The sequence below is a fragment of the Rhopalosiphum maidis genome, chromosome 1 (genome assembly GCF_003676215.2).
Source record: "Rhopalosiphum maidis isolate BTI-1 chromosome 1, ASM367621v3, whole genome shotgun sequence".
In the NCBI taxonomy this organism is placed as follows: domain Eukaryota; kingdom Metazoa; phylum Arthropoda; class Insecta; order Hemiptera; family Aphididae; genus Rhopalosiphum; species Rhopalosiphum maidis.
In genome coordinates this window covers 70,918,335-70,939,529 of record NC_040877.1, presented here as the reverse complement: position 1 = coordinate 70,939,529, position 21,195 = coordinate 70,918,335, and the positions used below count along the sequence as shown (strand labels likewise).

Sequence of the window (21,195 nt, the reverse complement as noted above, 5' to 3'; positions counted from 1 at the left end):
ACCTTCTTTTCTTCTTTGTAGAAAATGATGCCGGCTAACGTTTCGATCATGTATAATCCCCACAGGCTCAACCACATTATAAGAGCCGTGTGTCTGAAGTCGGGAAACGACTCTGCTATCTTGAACGCCTGGAAAATTTTGTTACACAAAATAATTATATCATAATCTAGTTTGATAATTTTTTTTCAAATTACATCAATGTGTAAAATTATTAATATACAATATATAATTAACTTGTAGTAAACTAGTAAATGGCAACGTATAATAATATACGTATTATACACATATATGTAAATATATTTCAATCGTTGATGTTTTTTACCATAATCACACATACTACTTAATATTATAAGTTTGATGTTACCTACTTTGGCAATAAAACTATGCATGGTGATAGGTAGGTTTCCCGGGGTTATCGGTATAGATGTGGAAAAAATCATAATATTAAATTGCTATGAATTTTTATAACTCATATAAGTATTACTCATCTTTCAGTTCTTATTAGTTACAATAATAAATTAACGTAATGCGTTAGTGAAAAATAAATTTGCTTAATACTTTTAATAATTATTTTCAGTGATCAACATTAAATAACCATACGTTAAAATATAATTCTGTATTACTAGCTATAAACTTCAACTTTATTCAAAAATGTATTATGTTCGAATATAAGAGACGAATTCAATTTAGTTGGAGTGACTTGGATATTTAAGTGTCCTGACATATTTTAAAGATGTATTTCTGCGAATAAATAGAAATTCTGTTAACATTAATGATCACACTATTGTTTGCTAAAAGCAATTACAAGATACTAGTATTAATGTTTGGTGATTATTTTAAGTCAATAATTATTCATTTTGTCAAAAACTGTTTTTTATAAACACTCCCATTTTTCCAAAGTTTTTTTCTGATTTAGAAAAATAAAGGGATTTTTTTTGCTTTTGACTTAAACTGCCAATTAGATCCCATTTTCAATCTGAAACTATCCATAAAACTAAAAATTAAAGCATTTTCTATAGTAAAAATCTCTAAACACAAAAAATATAAAAATTCAAATTTAAAAAAACAGATCGTTGTAAAATCAATGCATTCATCGGTGAAAATATATTTTTACATTATTCAGCATTCTCACAGTGTATAGCGCATTTTCCACGTAAAAATTTATTAATATTAATTGTTTATGTACATTGTTTATGTTAGGTATATATTATCGATTTAAATTTATTTACGTTAATATAATACTATTCTATATTGATATAAAAAAACGCTTACTTCTGGTAGAAGTTGGAATACAGCTGAACTTGATAATGACCCTGTGGCTAAACCCAAAAGAATTCTCATGACAGTTTTCTTTCGATTCGGGTCATTGAGTAGTGGCCAAAATATTGCACCAACGAGCCCCGATAAACTTATAATGCCAACTGCCACTAAACCTCCAATCCAAGCTATAAAACAATTACATGACCGTCTTACAAAATTATACTTTAAAAACTTACGATTTTACTAACCTTCAGCATTCGTGGACCTTCTAGGTTGTGATATCGGCACTTGGCTTTCTGGAATCTCCATTGCTTTGATCGGATAATTTTCTTCGTAACTAATAAATTCAATTGTGCATGCGTTTGGTCTCGATGCATTATCACACTGAAAATATGATAACATATAGTACAATGTATACAATATAAAATTATTTCATCTTCATGATTTTTCAATAAATCAATTTTCATATTGAAATATGCATAAATTAGTTAGAACATAATAAAACATTTAATAAATTAAGTAATCACAAACCAATCCATAAGTAGACATTTTAAATAATATTATATTACACATTCAACTCTTCGAGATATTTTGTTGGTCTATAACAGGGGTCACCAACTGGCAGACCGTGAACAATTTTTTTACTGACCTTTATCCACGGAATAGTTTTTAAAATTTTTATAAAATAAATAAATAAAAATTATAAGTGTATATGTCTATTATGATTTATGATACCAATTATTATAATTTGGTAAATGCATAAATAAATCAATAAATGTAAATAGTAATTAAAAAAAAATATATTTATTAACATATGTAAAAATCATTAAAACTGTTTGGAGCTGTGGTCAGTTTAGTAAATTTCATAGAAATTAGTAGGTAAGTGGTGACCCTGGTCTATAAACTGGATATTATATTGTTCAAATTCAATCAGAGGATCGCCACTCAGAAATGCTAGTTAATTGTATTATGCTATATTATGCAATACAGGTGAAGTAGATTAAGCGTGCAAAGTTTTTAGTTTTAATATTGTATGTAAAACATGATTACATTTGCACCTATTCGTTAAATCATATTTATTAATTTATTGTGTAAACATCAAATAATTACATTAGACAATATTATTACCAAAGAAGTATTGGTATACGGAAATATCACTCATACAGTCAAGTATGTTCATATTCGAGATTGATTTGTTCTTATCTTTAAAAAAATATACTTAAACGTTGGTATTTTTCAATCACGTTCAGCACTTGAGCTTATCAAACTAATTACTGATAAATAAAAAATAAAAACCATTTGTTTATAAAACGTCGTAATAAGTATTGGACGATGATTTACAACTAAATATATAAAATAAGATTTCACGGTAAATCAGTTATTATTATTATGCATTATGCACTTAATAGTAATAATCGGACTGTATAATATGGACGCAACAAAATATTATCTTAATTCGATGTTTTATTTGTATTATTAAAAACGCGTACGTACCAAAACTCAACCATCATCCGTATGCGTAATTGTTAGGTCGTATTCGTTCCTTATAATTAAAATTAAAAAAACTAATGACAAAATCAAAAATCAACCCTTCAAAACTAACGACAAGTTAACATCTCCATCGATAAACAGTCACGTAAGCTTTTTGGAGTAAAAACCTTCATTATAATAAATATTTTGAGCTATAAATAAAAAACCGAAAATTATTGTATGTTATAGGCAAATACTTACTATAGGATTATGTTAGGTCGAATTATTGTCTCCGTTTATCATACCGTACACGTAACATAACATAAGTCATGAATTAAATTTTCTAGAACGATGCATTTATTGAGTTAACCTATTATTAAAGTTAAAGATGAGAATATTATTTTTCAATATAATACGTTTTTTCTATATTGTTAGATATATTGTAATTAAGTTATACATTTAAAACAATTGTTAAAAATAATATAAAAACTAAATACGCAGTACAAGTTTGCTTTCTTATTTCTAAGAAAAAAATATAAGATTAACTTTTTTAAATACAATTACGTACTAGTTACACTTTTATAATTTTGAATATTCGAGAAATTCGATGAACGTAAACAACCGTAAGTTAGGCTCTCGTTTCACTTCACTTATTGTGACGTGGAAATAGTGATGTCAGTGATAATATGATATAACATTTAAAAGCAACAATAAATCGTCTTGAAAAAAATATTCAACACAGAGTTCAGTTGATACCATTGCCTTATTGTCAAGTATCAACATTTTAAGATGGTTATCGTTAATTAATTATAGAAAATCATAAAATCATCTATATCTATATAATATGTAAAACTACAAAATCAAGATATTATATTTGCGATACATTTCATTACCTACTTATATACACCACACTATGGTCTGTTACTATTGACTATATATCCATATAAACATTTATATTTCATCAATAGTTTGTATAACATATTTAATTACTATACAAATTGTTGTTGTAAGATTGGTATAAAATATAGTAAGTGAAAACACTTTATATTCAAATTTAAAGCAAATATGTTCCTATACACAAACAGCAATATTAAGTGTTAATATAATACGCAATTCTGACAATATCATTAAATTCAAGTTAATATAACACTTAATAATGTAAATTCTACACCCCACTCGTAAAATACCGTACAATTCGTGAAATGGATAAAATTCAGTTGTTTGAACACTGTTTTAAATGTTATAAGACATGAATAATAATGATACTTCAAATTATTCTAAGTTTTTATAAATTTGAATTATTAATTAAATATTTGACATTTATTTTATGTATAAACCGTAATTTTGGGAATCATTGATGGTATTTTATTATTTTTGATCATATATTTCAAAACTGCAATAGTTCATTATAAATCAAGATATTCGAAAACTAATTCTAGGTGTTGGTGTTGATACCTCAGTTTATTAAAGTGACTCTTGTGATTAATACTTTAAAACATCAATGCAACTAATGGGAGGGGAAGAGCACAATCCAATCGATGTGTTATAAATATCATACCTACGAAGTTATTATACATTTATACCGTGGTAATAATATAAGTATTTATAGGTAGTTATAATACTTAGTAATAATATTAATAATTACTCTTAACAAATAAATTCTATCATATTGTTCTTAGTGTTCTAGTACAGTTTTACATATAGGTAGAAAAAACTAATAATAAATATATAAGTACCAAATATTTATAATATAATTATTATTTATATAATGTACCAAGCCCACGCGACGTGGTTCACGATAAAATACTGTACACTCCACTCACATAATATTTATCAACACCCATGACAATGATATCACTACAGTGTGGACAGTGTGGTACTGACCTTACGAGTATAAAGCAATAGACTTAACTATGTACAAGAGATTCGTACTTTTTAGTGATTTATAAAGTATATTTATAATATGTTATCAAGTTTTTTATTGATCTATTTTATCGTTGATAATTCTAATATCAGTTAGTTATAGAATATATATTTTTTTTTTGTATTTCATCTATATTCCTATATTATATTATCATTTAACAACATAATATAGGTAATATAAATGGAATTTGATTCAGGCAAAATAGGTATTTATTAATTATAGTATAGATCAAGCCGATGAAGCAAATAAACTAATACTTACATAATATATATAAATGTATAATGTTAAGATTACAAAAGTGTGCATGTGAATATACACGGAAATAAGCACGTTTCCGCGAAAGTCCATATAAATTTTTATTTTATTTAAAAGTGTATGTTTATTATTGAAAATAATAATTACATTGATAATTCTTCCAATCAATATGATACATGTAAGAAAAATATCGGACATATTTTCTTAAATGTATTATAATTTTAAGTTTATATTTAATTAAGCTGTGATGAGATTAAAGGTATTGAACGTTGGTAAAGTTTATTACAAAGTTAATCTTAAGCTTTCATGTGCTCTTCAATTTGGTGGTCTGGCTTATTGTAAACAATTCTAAAATCGACACTTGCACTACTCTTTGAACTATTTTGAGCTCATTATCGCGATCGTCTAGTTCGGATATTGAAAAGTGCTTTATCCAAGCAGGTTATTAACCTGGTTTGACAGAGGTTCTGGCTAAAGTATTTAATAAGTAATATAGGTACCTATATTATATACGTACCAAAAATCTGCTTTAAGTCAATGCGAAAATGAGTTGCATTAACAGTATTAATTGTTACCACAGTTAAAATACCATAAAACATCAACGTATCAAATACATATAAAATATTAAGAAAAAACTTAATCATCAATTAATCATTGAATCCGTCGATTAAACTGCAAATTATCTGTGCCATTCGGTAACACTAAATAAGCACCATGAACATAATGTTCTAAAGCATTGTCCAGAAACCGTGTGAACATCCAATCTCTGAACTAAACAATGGAGTTTATATACTTTGTCCGAACCGTTTATTGTCCGTCGTTACGTTTAAATATTTACAGCAAAGGTCAGTTTGGAAACACTTGAATACCTACCCGACTTCTAATAAAACAATATTTACAACTTTTTTTCATTAAAATCTGAACCACAACACCTAAATTGAACTTATATAGTTCGAAAACCACGTATAAACTGTTTAACATTTAACCACTGTAGTTATTATAAGCCAACTTTCGTCATTAAAAATGTTACTAGGATAGACATAGAGGTTAGGTTAGCCTATAAACAATGCAATACATATTACATAGGTTGATAAGCATATACTATACACTATATTTACATGAACCACAGTGTCTTCTTGAATGTATCAATTATTTAAGTATATTAAACTTATATTTCTAATGTAATAATATTTGATTTGAAAAATGTCTAGTGAAAATCCCAATAAATTGTCGATACCAAAAATGGAACAAGTTTGCAAAGAAAACGAAATTATAAATTATGATTAACGATCAAACAAAGCCGAATCTATTCATGTGAATCCTTTGGTTCGGCAACTATTCATAATCTATTCGAAGATATGCCACCAACTGAGTTATGGTATAAAATCAATATATAACTAATAGATATACTCAATGTTTACCACAACCAACTTTATTTAGTAACGGAATAATAATTACAGTATGCAGAAGATATAATGTTAACCTTACTATAATTTGCCTTTTTTATAGGCGAATATTTTCAATGGACTTTACAATAGTGTTATAACATGCGATTTATCGAATGTGAAAAAAAAATTTTAAAAATAGAAAAACGATGTTCTGCTCAATAGTCATTATCGATGTACGATTAGTATACTAATCCTCAAAACGTCTATTGGTAGTACTACACAACGGTTCACTACTGCTATACATAATGAAGATAGATATTATAATAGCAAAATCCAAAAAACCCGTTGGAATACTACCTACTTTCTCTTGCTATGCCTATACTAGAAACAGGCCCGATGTAATTCTCGGAAATAAAACTTCATATTGACAAACTGGAATTCTTTTGGTAGTCAGAAATAGCGTTAAAAAAAATAAACGCCTACTTGAAAATATTTAACATAAAACTGCATTATGCCTTACAGAACGAAGAACTACAATACAAAAACCTCGCCTATGTTAAATTAAAAAAAAAAAATCAAATTTACTTAAGATAAACCTGAAATTTATCACCGGTTATCGAATATATTAGCCATCATACAAATAATAATACAAACAATAATACGCATCCAAGCTTCACACCTGTAGTATTACAAAATCTAACATGAAGACATTTTATGAAATTATCTCGAAACACTTTTATTTACCTACCTAATTATAAACTCATCGAACTGTAAATATAAGTAATTATTACAATTTATATGTAAGACCACATATGAAAAGTAATAAATTATGTTATAATCAGTACTTCTAATGAAAATGAAAATTGTTTTTAACATACCTACATTTTCTTTAGTTCTTTCAAATATATATAACAATGTATTTTATATAGCAATTAAGTAACTATTTAAATAAACTAAATAATATTTAAAACAATAAAATATTAATAAAACTCGTAAAATATTATGTTCCATCATGTAAAATGTTCAACATACTTTTGTAATTTTCAGTTCAATATATTGAACAAGTGAGAATTATAAAAATAACAAACTATTATATTTAGTCACACAAAGTTATACTTCCATTTCCTATTGAAATTAACACCTGCAGTCTTATTGTAATTTATTGTTCTTTTTTAATATTATAATTCAAGAATAATTGTATAAAAACCAATATAAATTCTACATTAAATTTAAATTTTTAGTGTTATAAACCATTTTACGTACATTTGTATAAGTATTTATTTATATATTTGATATTATTTTAGGTACATTTGGACAAACATTAAGCAACTCACAATAGGCTTCTGCCATTGGCCGATTCTCTAGTCAAAATTCTTTTCTGTATTTCGAAGCTTACCATATTCGACGGCATTAGACATTTATATGCATGTGCGATGACCTAGGTATAGTAGGCATTGGGGGGCAGTCACTGGATGGGCTGATGGTCAACACTAAAACCTTGAACTCGTCGTTGACCGACAACAGCAATGTCAAAACGCCACAGAAATCATGGTAAGCAGGTACATAATAATATTCAACGAAGAAAATGTGGAGTGCGGGGTTTTAGGGGATTTCTTAGAAACACTACAGGATTGTATCACTATTACATAAGTTGCATGATAATCGTTTAACCCGTTTTACTGCGTGTGAATAACATTTTGAATCGAAGCAAAACATTAGGTGTGAAATTATATTAGGAATCTAGTTTCTAATCGTAATAAAAAAAAGCCTGTAATTATTATTAATAAATTCACTAAATAATTAATATGTAAAATATATGTGGTTCATTTTAAAATATTATTGATACAACCTACTGTTGACGCTTCCATTTTATACTACTACTATACATCGTTATACCTACTAATAGTATACCCAGTAATAATCGCAACGAAGAATACCATAAAATATATACAATTTTTGATTTTTAGTTAGTTTATCAAAACAGCACGTAAACTTCACGAATAATAATGCGCCTGTTTTTAAATAAAATAATAGTGAATATAATATTAAACAGTGAACCGTACTTATGGGAAACACGAAACATAATGTAATGTAATTTCGTGGTGTGTATGTTAAATATAGAAATACATCGATACTAGCACTATACTACAGAATCTTCATAAATTTAATCTTTAATTTTAGAAGAATTATAATTATAGAATTATAATCTTATTAATTTAATTAAAACTTATAGAATAATAAAAATAGCCTAAATTAATAATTTTTGCATAAGTTTATAAATTAATTTAAAATTACTAATTTGTTATATTTGTAATAATATAACGTTCTCGAAAATAATATCAAATAATAAGCAAATATAATCTATTATAGGTAACCTGAATCATTAAATATTTTTAATAAAATGATTGTGCATCCTAATTTGAAAATAAAGCTGTATCATTGTAAATTAAAATTATTAATCATCAAATATATAAAGGCAGCTACAAATAGATGAATCAAATTCAATTATAAAAGATACTTAATATAAGAATGTAGGTACATATCATTACTTTCCTTCGCATTGAAATGTTAATCATATAGATACAGGTATTGACGTACAATACAATAATTAATAAGTAGCTATTATTATCATATTGTATCTTTACAATAATCTTCATAATATAGTGTTTAATAGGGACATAGCTTATGGCTTATTTGAGTAAAATGATTAACCATTTCCTCTTGCATATGATTTTGTTTATAATTTGAAAAATATTTAATTTACGAGTTAAAATTGGCTTATAAATTTACCTTTAAATTTTGTAATAGATCAATTCAATTAAAATTAACAACACAAAATTGCCTCTACCTAAATTAGCTATTTTTTACTTTATAAGACGGAGACGATGCAACGGATGTGACGTCTTCTTAACGTATTTATAAAAATAAATTATTGCCTCCTCAAAATTTTTGTAGACACAAAATAATACAATAATTCAATCAGAAAAATTGTTTTAAAAGAAAATTAGGGTTGGATGAACTAAAAGGGTGAATCTAACCTAACCCACAACTTAACTATAGATATATGCAATCTGCGTTGTATCGTAGATAAATACTTAGATATTTTTATCAGCAATAACGTATTGGAAATGCTGAAGAAGTACATTTTGGTCAAATAATATCAATTAATAAATACCTAGTTATACAATTTCTAACTTACCGACTACAACAGCTATGAAGTATAAGATAAAAATTAAGCATACAGACCTAATCAGAGGTTAAACCAATTATTTAAAAATGTTTCCCGTGTAACAATATTTTTATTTTTACCTTTTGTTTTGCTTGCTGATATATTTAATCATAATTTGAATTCAATTCCATTAAATATGTGCGTATAATTCTATTACATGTGTATATTGGTATGCAAAATTTTAAAATTTATAAAATATTTGAAATACTTACACACATGCAATTGGAACTACATTTTATAAAAAAAATCTCATTTTTTCATACTGTTTTTCTTTAATTGAATTCACATTTATTTTATTTTATTTTGAGAAGCAAAATACAATTATAAAAATTCAGATGTGTCTATGTATAAATCGCAAGTATTAAACAAATGTCAAATAGTACCCGCAATAAAAGCAATAAGCATTCCGACCATATAATGTTAAATACTTATTAAATTATTATAACTGCCTAATAAATATATCTAAAACGTATTTGGCTTTTGTACATATTTAAAATATTACACAAAATGAAACAATAATAATAATTATCTATAGACATTAAAAATCAACCAAAGAAATCACTATGATAAAATAAGTTTAAAATTGTATTCTTTTGCAATTTACTAGTTCTTCAAACGACATGAATTCAATTTAAATTCCAAAATAACAAAAACTAATGCACCTGGGTATAACTGTACGAGTTAAATGGATTAGAATTTATCAATGTATCGTCGTGACGATGTATCTATTCAATTAATAGTTATATGAGCTTTTAAGTTGTACAGTATAATACAATTTGTATTGGCATTGATAGATATGAAGAAGTCGTGCATTTTATAAAATGAGTTTTTGTTTTAAAAAGGGCAAAAATAATAGATCAAAAAACAATATGCTCGTAAATATTAAATTATAATTAACATTAATACGCGTTTTATATGACTAAATAATATTATAAATTATTTTATAAAAAGCATGTAGTATGTATTTTTTTATAGTCTTAATCAATAACTTTACCACCACTGCCACTCCACCAAAAATATGTATAGGTATATTACTAATATGAAGCGTTAATATTATTTAAAAAAATAACTTATGGAATTTTAAATTAAAGTTTAAATCTTAAAACAACAAATCTTTCATCAAATATATTTTTTACAATTGGTTTAATAACAACGTTATTAAACAACTTAGGTACACATTCAAATGGCGTTACCGGCGGTGACGTGAACAAAAATATCGCTAAATATATAATATATACAAAGAGAGATACATATTAGTATATTATGTCACAGATCTATTTAAATATAAATGACAAATATATACATGTACCCAAAATCTAATTATATCTAAGAACTTAATATAGTACTCTAGTCTACTCGTATAACACATACGAATTCGGCTCGATAAAGAAAAATAATATAATCGTCATTCTTTATATATCCTTTAATGACAGCTATTATTATTATACTGTTACATTAAATTGCAGCTTCAAGTTCACTATTATTTTATAGTCGCCAACCTCGTAAAATCAACAATTATTGCGTCTGGTACCTAAAGAGTTTTTATTCAAATTGTAATTACAATAATCGTATAATATTTCAACTCACACAACCTATATGTAATTTGGACCATTTTATAAATTGTATGTTCATTGACAGCAACAATTATTTTAATTCATACAATACCTAAGTATGAATAACTTCCAATTCAAACATCGTGTATTTACTAATGGACGTGGGCCCACAGACATCCGATAACCAGCAATCTTATACAAACAATAAATTCATCATAATATTAAAGTTAAACACTTGACATGATAATTTTAATGAAAACAGCTTACAACGAGTTAATTTAAAAAATAATAAAATTAGTAGGTATACCTACATTTTAAAGTATACGTTTGGAATGCATTTATGAGAAATAATAAAATAAATAATTCCAAAACTACATTTGATTTTTCAGTAAACAATTTTACAGATTTTGTCACTTTTACAATTCAACACCTAACTGCACCCAAACATTGGGTTATAATATTTATTTTCGATATAACGCATCATTATATTTTCTAAATCGACTCTTTTTTTATTCTATCGAAAAGTAGTGAAAGAACAAACCTCAACCAATCGTATATAATCTGATATATTTGCACGTGCTATACAATACCCGTACATGTTTAATGTATAAGTACGTAAATATTATAATATAACCTTATGTTATCATACTTATAGGTGTAATATACACAATATAATATTAAATGTATTAAAATACGATATTACCATTTACATTTCACGCAGTGACATAAACTGTTTTATCATAATATTATACATAAAATAAATGCACGTGAATGAAATTCGCACATATTATTTTATAACAGAGTTTTAAACGTGATCCCTACCACGTAACAGAATTAACAGAATTTCTGAAATCGTATTTATCGGAAATAAATAATATGTATTTTTTAATCTATCTTAACCTTAACGATTTGACTGTCTTGTGCATTATATACTCATGTGTGATGCACGTCAAACTTTCGATTATTATTCTTCATATTTTACTTAAGTATACTTGCCAATTGCGTGTTGATTATCATATATAATACTTAATATTTTTCCAGATCATTTATTTATTAATTATAATATCTAAGGAATCTCCCATGCCTAAAAACTCGTGAAACATTATGATACTCAGCCTGAGATATAAACTTATACCAAGTTTCTGGGTACTAAGGTTGTTTTGGTTAAATTTTCAGCAGTCAGTTAGGACGTACTTTGCCGTTTAACTAAAACATTCAATATCTACTCCAGAATCTGGACAGGTAGGTTGTACTTAGGTATCCTATAAATCTAAGATATTTCAATGAATTACAAAGAACATATTATTGAAAAATCATTGTAGCAAATATAAATATTTACCCTGCTGAAATACTTCAGAAGTATTACATTACAATATTATTTACTTAGTTACTTATTACGTTTATAAACTTAATCGAACTCTATTACGATAATATACAATGACAATTTCTATAATGGTTCGATTATAATAAATAATTAATACCTAATAATCCTAATGTTATATACCCACATAATTAAAATTATAATAATTGAGACATTAATTCTTATCTATCAGCTGTATACAAGTATACAATATATTATACCATATACCTGTACCTAATATAATAGCTTCTATCTATTTGAAAAAAAATTAGTTTTAATTGTGGAATTCTAGTATATACATCGTTACAGGTTTAGAAAAACAAAAAAATTATAGAGTATATAAACAAAATAAAACTAAAATAATGTAAGTTTGCTATTATTAGAACATATATGATATAATATAATTATTATAAGCTTTAAAAGGTCAATAATTACTTATAGTTGTATATTATTTTGTTAGCATTATAATATATTATAAATATTAAAAACAGTACAACATTACTCATTTGATATATTAATTAAAGCTTTAAAATATATACATGTTATTATTTTATAATTCAAACGATTGCAATATACACGTGAAATCAATAGGTTAAAAAACATTTTCTAATAAATAAAAATTTAAAAAATACATTTAGTAAAATAGATTAAGCATTTGAACATGCACTATCATGATACGTCTTGTGCAGTTGCCAATTATATACGCAGAAGCTAACTAACAATTTCCATTAAGAATTAGCCAGTATTTTTCTTAGGGACTTGTTAGATGATTTTTTTAGTAGGTACTACCTACCTAAGGTTATTCACAGAACCACCTAATGGCGATTTTTAATAAATTTAAAATATAATAAATTAAATATAAATAGACTCACTTTTGACTGAAAAACGCACAGCCTTGGACTGTCTGAAGAACTGTCCATTCCGTTACATGAGGGCGTCAGAGACCACACTTTCCGCCAACAGTTATCCATCGCGATGGGGTCAGCTAAGCATGTAGACCAAATCAAAGAAAATCCAAAAATCACCAACGCAGTAGAAGGTGACATCATTTTCTAATATTTTTAAGTGCAATTATAATATGTATTATGTTATTGGAGAGGCGATGTAAGACGGTTTTATTCTTTTGGAAAACGTATAAAATTTAAATTTGTTACAGACGTACGGAACGGTCAGTGAAATGCAAAACGCCAAAATAGTTAAATAATACTATGAAGAATAATAACAAACGACGTTTACATATGTAATTAGATACAACGGCTATGTAAATACATATAAATATATAAAATAAATGTATACAGTTTTCGTAAAAAACCGATTTGATGAGAAATGCGCTAGTAATACTCAATACGACGGTTATGAATTAATGTTATTATTAAGATAATTTTATTGTTCAAATCGGACCGTTATGTGTGCCGTCTGTTTCCCTGGTGACTGGCCATAACCAACTGAGTACATGCGTTGATGCATGCGTGTAATATTATTATGTCTGTAAGTAGTTACGACGATGGCAGTGGTGTACAGGCAAGAGGAGGCAACGAGCCATCGGTGTTTCAAAGTCCTGATAACAATATTATGTTGAATCAAGCCCACATATTAAAGTATATAATGTACAGTATCAATATTTTAACGCGTGACATAATAATAATAAAATTATCGTTATAATACGAATAGGTAACGACGCCCGTTGAAGATACGTGTGTTTTATCCGTGATATATAGTATATGTGTTACAAACGTAAATACAACATAATATCAAATTTGCGTAAAACAGAAATTGTATGTTATTAGCTTCAGTATTAAAGTGAATTTTCTTGCGATATTAATCATAGTTAAAGCTAACAATATTAATTTCGAAATTTTTGTATTTTTGAATTTTTATTTTTATGATATTATTATGATAATACTTTAATTTTTACGTACGTTATAACTCGATTAAATTCAAAATCCAAAAATTCAACACAGATAATATCTTCTTATCTTTAAGATTAATAATACGTCAAATCAATCTAATATAATAAAGCTAACAACAGCACACACAATTTATTAGTTCTGCTGAACATAAATTTTATTGGGCATATGTTAAACATTAACGGAAATGCTGGAAACAACACATAACAACGGATAAAGAGAATTGAAAACAATGATTATACTCCGTCTTTATGTCTACCATAATGTCTGACTCGATTCTAACAGTGTTAACCCTGGTCAAAAAATTGGAAATATGTCAAAAAGTTTTGGGTGGACATGGCGATGAATCAAATTCGGTTTCAGACTATATGACGACTAAATGTCTATGTAGATATATCGGTGTACTGCTGTGTGAATATGCGATAAACATATCAACGTGAAAAGTGATAGCTGCTGAAATGCTAAGCGAATATATACTGTATACATATAATGGTCGCTGCATACTAAGAAGGAGAAGGAAACCATTTCATCAATTATAATTTTCTAATATAATAAATAGTATATATTGTGTAGTATACATAGTGTATACGACCTACCGACTTCCTAAAATAGTATTATTTTAAAATTTATATTAACGACGCGTATTGATGACTCGTATGTGAGTACATTATAATATTGTTTTATACTATTAAACGTTTTTTGAAGGCGATTTTTTTTTAATCGTATCAGCCCCAAGTCGTTGTCCAAATATTCACGAGTTTAAACGAAAATAAATCATAACATTAAAATAGATGTTCGAAGTCGAAATCCGGCCAACCACATCACCGCCCGCAGTGATAGTTACTCAACACTGCGCGTATATAGATACAACCTGCAGTATAATATTACCTATGTTATACAAGTAGGCCTAGCGTTTTTATCTTTTTTGAAATATCCGGTTTTTTTTTCAACTTGCGAGATGCTTACACGTATTGTATATATAGGTAAAATATAGCTCTATGTCTGCAGAGACTAGAGTACAAAATCTGATAATACACATTCCCGGGGCGCGGCGCCGCTCGTCATATTATGTTATATGTATATAATATTATAATAGGTACCCATTTATTCGGTTGCATATTATATATACTATAACGAGCCGCTGCAGTAACGATGATCCGACGTGTTTTATACGGCGCGCACACACACAATAGTCGATAAGAATATATTATTATTATACACGCACTTCGCTCCGTTGTCGGACGACGATAGTGTAATAATCATATCTATTGCTAAATGACCATAATAATAATAATAATATAATCTATGTGAATTTAATTGATAAATTATTTAATTATCCATGATAATATTATAATCGCGATGAAAACGTTAAAAAAAAAAATTTAGTATTCCTCGCATTTTATGTTCGATATTATATAATCATATATTATGCATTATATAATATCTCATTGAGTGTAGTATCATGACCGTTATAATACATTTTTCTAAGAGGAAAGTAGTATTGATATTTTTCCAGACACATTAATAAGTACTTGCGAATTAATGAATGTACTTTCACGCAATACAATTATGAAAACTAAAAATAATACATATAATTATTAATTTACGCGGTGTAAATGCACATACTTAATTTATATATTATATCCCCTAAAAGTGAAGTGATGCCACTAGTTTTCTATAATGTTAAAATCTTGGATACTATTCTTATTTCTTATTGCCTACCTAGTACACGGGTTTTTAACGGTTGAATATTTCGAACACTGTCGCGATTTTTCAGTTATTAATTAAGTTAATTCTTCAATATTTTTTAAAAACTATATCATCATAACTCAAAATACACCAGTAATCAAAAACTGTACCTAATATGTATATGCAATTACATTAATCCTCAAATTAAGTTGTGACTTGTGAGTTCACAATGATCTTATATTACAATGGCTTGAAAAGTGATCGTATAATTTTAACTTTTATAATAATTTGAAATCTGTTTTCATTAAAAATCTATTTTTTTATTTAAACTTAATAATTATTAATATTTTAATTAAATTAAATTAAAATATTATTATATTCTATCAGTAGATGCATTTTTTACTTTTTTTTTATTAGCTACTAGCACTTAACTAGTATAGCTCAACAATTACAACAATTACTAATATACACATAAAGTAGATGCATTTTAATGCATTAACCCGATAAATCAAAATACAACTAGATAATTATTGTTCTAAGTTGGCCATGACTATTGACTACCACCAGCATTACTACAATTAGGTATAATGTATATAGTACCGCAGTAATTATCAAATCAATGTAACACAGAAGCACGTTTTATATAAAAAAAAAACCATTTCTTTTTCAAAATTAATTTGATTGTAACACAACAAATAACTAGGTACATAATTTACATATTATAATATGTTAATATAGATATGCGCGATACACCTTAAAACACGAGTACATTATTGTTGTCCCGGTAAATTCGTTTTTACTAATTGATGTCATAGTTTATGCAGTTCAAATGTGCAATAACTACAAACAAAGAAAATATAATATCCTCCTAAGAATAATCTTTCATTACATGTTCATATTTTAAGTAGGTAGGCTTGAAAGTTAAAATATTATGAATATTTAACTACAAAAATAATTTGTTAATCTCCATAATTATAATGAATTTCGTCGAAATTTCATCAACTTAAAATGCTTATAAAAAAATTATGACTATGTATCTTTAATTTAATTTTTGAATAGCTATAATAACAACTTATAAAGAACCTTGTATAGGTTATTGAAACTAAGTTGAAAATTATAAATATCTACAAATATTCACTGAAGTGGCATGCTGAAAGTCAAACAATTCAAGACAGGCCCAATTATAAGTTTATACATAAATTTAATATTTTTTTTCTAATCTTTTTCATATTATAGTCACATATTCCACATACTTTTTCTTTTCAAATGCCATTGGGACCTATTACCACAATACTAATGGTGTAGTTAAGGTATGCGGCGTACCTACACCTATACCCACATCTTTATTTTTCTGTTTTAGTGCGTATATTTATAGAAATGTAGAATAATATATGATACACGGGTATACGAATGCGTCTCTTCAATAAATCAATTTGAAAAATTAGTACTTCAACAGTGAAAATGAAATATATTTTATTTTATATATTATAATATTTTATTATAATAATATTTCTTGTTTTATTAATTATTAATATGTATAATTTAAATTTAAAAAACTTATATGACTATTTTATCAAAACTTAAGAATATTACCTTATTACTTACTGTTACCTATTTATTTCTAAGTATCATAATATAATCATAAAAATGTATAATAATATATTTCTAAGAGTATAATTTATTGTAAATGCTCAATTTTAAGGCAGTAATATAGTCTACCTATGTTATTATAAATGTGAAAATAATAATTATGTGGTACATAGAGGGGATGTGGAGATCAAACCTCCTCTTTAACTAACAAGCCCATTTAAAAATAGCCTTTTAGATATAATTACTAAAAAAATTACGACTACATAACTGCGCAACATATACTTGATCGCATCGATTGTAATCCATAGTAGCCTCCTTAATAAAATATTAATAATAACTATAATTAAAAAAAAGTTACTTGTTAACTTTTATAAAAAGTTTGTAAAATTATTTTATAAGCTGTTTAAGGATATGATATCATGCACTTTTAAAATTAAGTTTTTTAACAAAATGTTTATGACATAGAAAATGATACAAGAATTTGAAAATATGTTACAATTTTCTGTTAGAAAAATGAATCTAGTTGATACTATTGAATGGTTAAAAAATTCACTATATTTTTCAAGATAACAGGTAAAAACAACATTTAATAAAAAATAAATAAATAATATGTGATATACTATTTTAATAATTTAACATTATTAATTACGTAATAAGATAAATGCAATGTTTTTTGGAAAAATTAATTCAATCTATAATATAACTAATAGTAAAATAAATAACTATAACAGCTTTATATATTATAAATATAAGGTGACAAACCGTTTCTTAACTGAGAATCATTTTTCGTGTATTATATTATCATTTAATTCAAATTTAACACATACATTACAGTGACTAACTCAATGAAGAAGCACACTGTACTGCAGTAGAGGTACCGAGTGGTTACCTACTTTCCCCCTTTTTCATTTATTTTTATTTGAATTCACCATTTGTACTACTTACACAATCTATATGTATGTAATAAGTGACATATTTACACTGGGGAAGTGGGGACCCCAAGGTACGCCCAAGTTGAGGGGCCACAGTACTTTAATCGTGACATTGATAAAAAAAAAACCATTGAAAAAAATGTTTAACGATAGCTGGAAAAGATCATTTGTATGTATACAACCTTCTATTATTTTAGTGGTAATTTTCACGTCCGACGTGAAAGTATTGTTTTCGCGTCCTGCCCTGTGATTGGTCGTAATATTGATTAGGTATTGATAAGAAAAACTTTATTTATAGTTATGTCCGATGGTTAAAACCTTAAAACCAAGGTTTAAACTTTAAATAATTAATAATAATAATTCATTAATCAATACAACAATACAGCACAATAATAATACCACAGAATAAATTTATAATACAGTCATATAGATAATAATATTATGTTAATGTTCAAACGATTGAAATAATAATTTTAATAAGTCAGTCGTCACCGTAGTGTAGTATAAATAGTATAAGTAAATAAATCAATGATATACCTATAGTATATAGTAACATTGTTATGTGGTTAGTTAAAATTGTTTAGTTTTGCAAAATTTGCAAAACCACATTTTTTTTTTTAAACTAGACTTCACATTAACACATATACCACATAGTGGAACCATTCTAAACATCGATTACAACAAATTGCTTTAGTTGCAGCATCATTTGAACATAAAAGACAGATCAAAGTAGGTGTTTTTTTTTTCATTTGAATGACTTGTTGGATAGTAACTAGCAAGCCAACCTTCTTCGGTTAAATAACATTTAATCTCTTTGATTGCTATTGCCCTATCTAAACTGCATTTGAAACCTTTTCAGGAACAGTTTCAACATTTTCGTCGTGTATAATTTTATTTTCATAATGTGCTGTGGGTTAATATAGCGTTTTAAACCCTTCATCTTAGCTTCTTCTATTGTTCTGGAGTTTGATTTTATAAAATTGCAAAAATGTTTTGCCTCGTAGTTAGTAAGAGAACTTCTAATTTATTTAGAGATTTAATATAACGTATTACTATTTAATATATAAGTACATTTACGTATAAGAACTTTTTTTTATTTTTAAAATAATTTATCATATACTTACTATATCGTCAGAAATATGTTGATATTTATAGACAAATTATTTAAATTCATATTCTATTCATATATTCACTAGTTAGTCAGTCTAGTCACTATGTTCACTACACGATAGGCAATAAACTTTTAACAACCTCTACAGCACAGTAATAAAATTGGTGGATTCTATAGTATAAGGTGGGTAATAAAATGTAATGAGGGTAATAACATTGATAGGTATAGATTTAAAAAAAATTCATCTTGGGCAGGTATTTTAGCTTTAAGGTATTTTAAAATAAATACATTTGTTTTTTAACACTTATTCATTTATTAAATTATACTAATATTGTCATAAACTTTTATTTATTTATTTAAATCTATATTAAATTGTATATTCACCACACAATAGGTAACAAAAAACACTTATAAAACCTTGATTAATTAGAATTTTTGAACATTAGTAGGTAACTAATACAAATTACATAAGGTATACGCTTTAAAATAGCCTTTTGGTATTTTCAATTTTGTTAATAAATAACTGGTTAAATATTTTGTTTAATAAAATAACATAATAACAAAATAAAATAATTCAAAATTACGCGAAGTAATACCTTATCAGTACTACGACTAATCATAGGACAGGACGTGAAAACAAATACTTTCATGTCAGACGTGAAAATAACAACTGCCTAATTAAATTATTATTATTATTATTTTTTATAAGCTTTTAGAATCAAAATTTAATAATTTTATTTCTGTATTTAAGAGGATCTGTATATTTATGTCATTATAGGTATATATTATATAACAATGTTTGCATTCTAAATAGGTATCCCCAAAAAATTATAAACCACAAACACATAACTTATTTTTTTTTATAACAAATTTTAATGATTCTTATTAGTGAAGTAAGATACTATACATACTTAGCTATACGTTTATATTTTAGGTATATTGATTTATTAAAAAATTAACTACTGCGTAGACAAAAGTTGTGTACATACTTCGTATTTATTGTAAAAAAAAATATCATATTATATTGTTATGTATATTATTCACACACACAATTTTCACATGTGAACACAATTTATTACGATAAATATTAAATATGCATGTGCAAATGTGTAAAATATAATTAAATTAATTATATATTCTAAGCAGTTTATATATAAAAACATCTATATACTCGTATATTTACTCACAATTTTTAAAAAATACATTAAATTACAAATAAATAAGTATATAGCTGTATATCAATATAAATAATAAGTACCTAAAAATTATTATGGTAATTTACTATAAGTATGAGGTGATAATCTTAACGTACGACATGCATTAATATATGCTTACCTATAATACACTCACTAGAAAATTAAAAATTTACAGTAAAAAAAAATGGTGAAATGTCTCGTATCGTCGGATGATGATAGGTACTTTTTGAATAGTAAAAAAGCCTAAGTTATCAAATACTTGAAAATATATACCATATATAAAACATAATACTTGAAAATTCATTTAAAAATTCAAATATTGAATTTTTAA

General features: G+C 26.1%; 1 protein-coding gene across 1 annotated transcript in view; it reads right to left on the bottom strand.

The window, feature by feature from the left end:
* Positions 1–13,891, bottom strand: part of LOC113561254 (zinc transporter ZIP8-like) — a 33,934-nt gene extending 20,043 nt beyond the window's left edge. The window contains exons 1-4 of the mRNA XM_026967568.1: positions 13,312–13,891; positions 1,509–1,644; positions 1,273–1,445; positions 3–128 (exon numbers count right to left, since the gene is read on the bottom strand). Of these exons, the coding sequence (XP_026823369.1) occupies positions 3–128; positions 1,273–1,445; positions 1,509–1,644; positions 13,312–13,488 (612 nt within the window). The 5' untranslated portion in view covers positions 13,489–13,891. The remainder of the gene's footprint in view (positions 1–2; positions 129–1,272; positions 1,446–1,508; positions 1,645–13,311) is intronic.
* Positions 13,892–21,195: the final 7,304 nt, after the last annotated feature.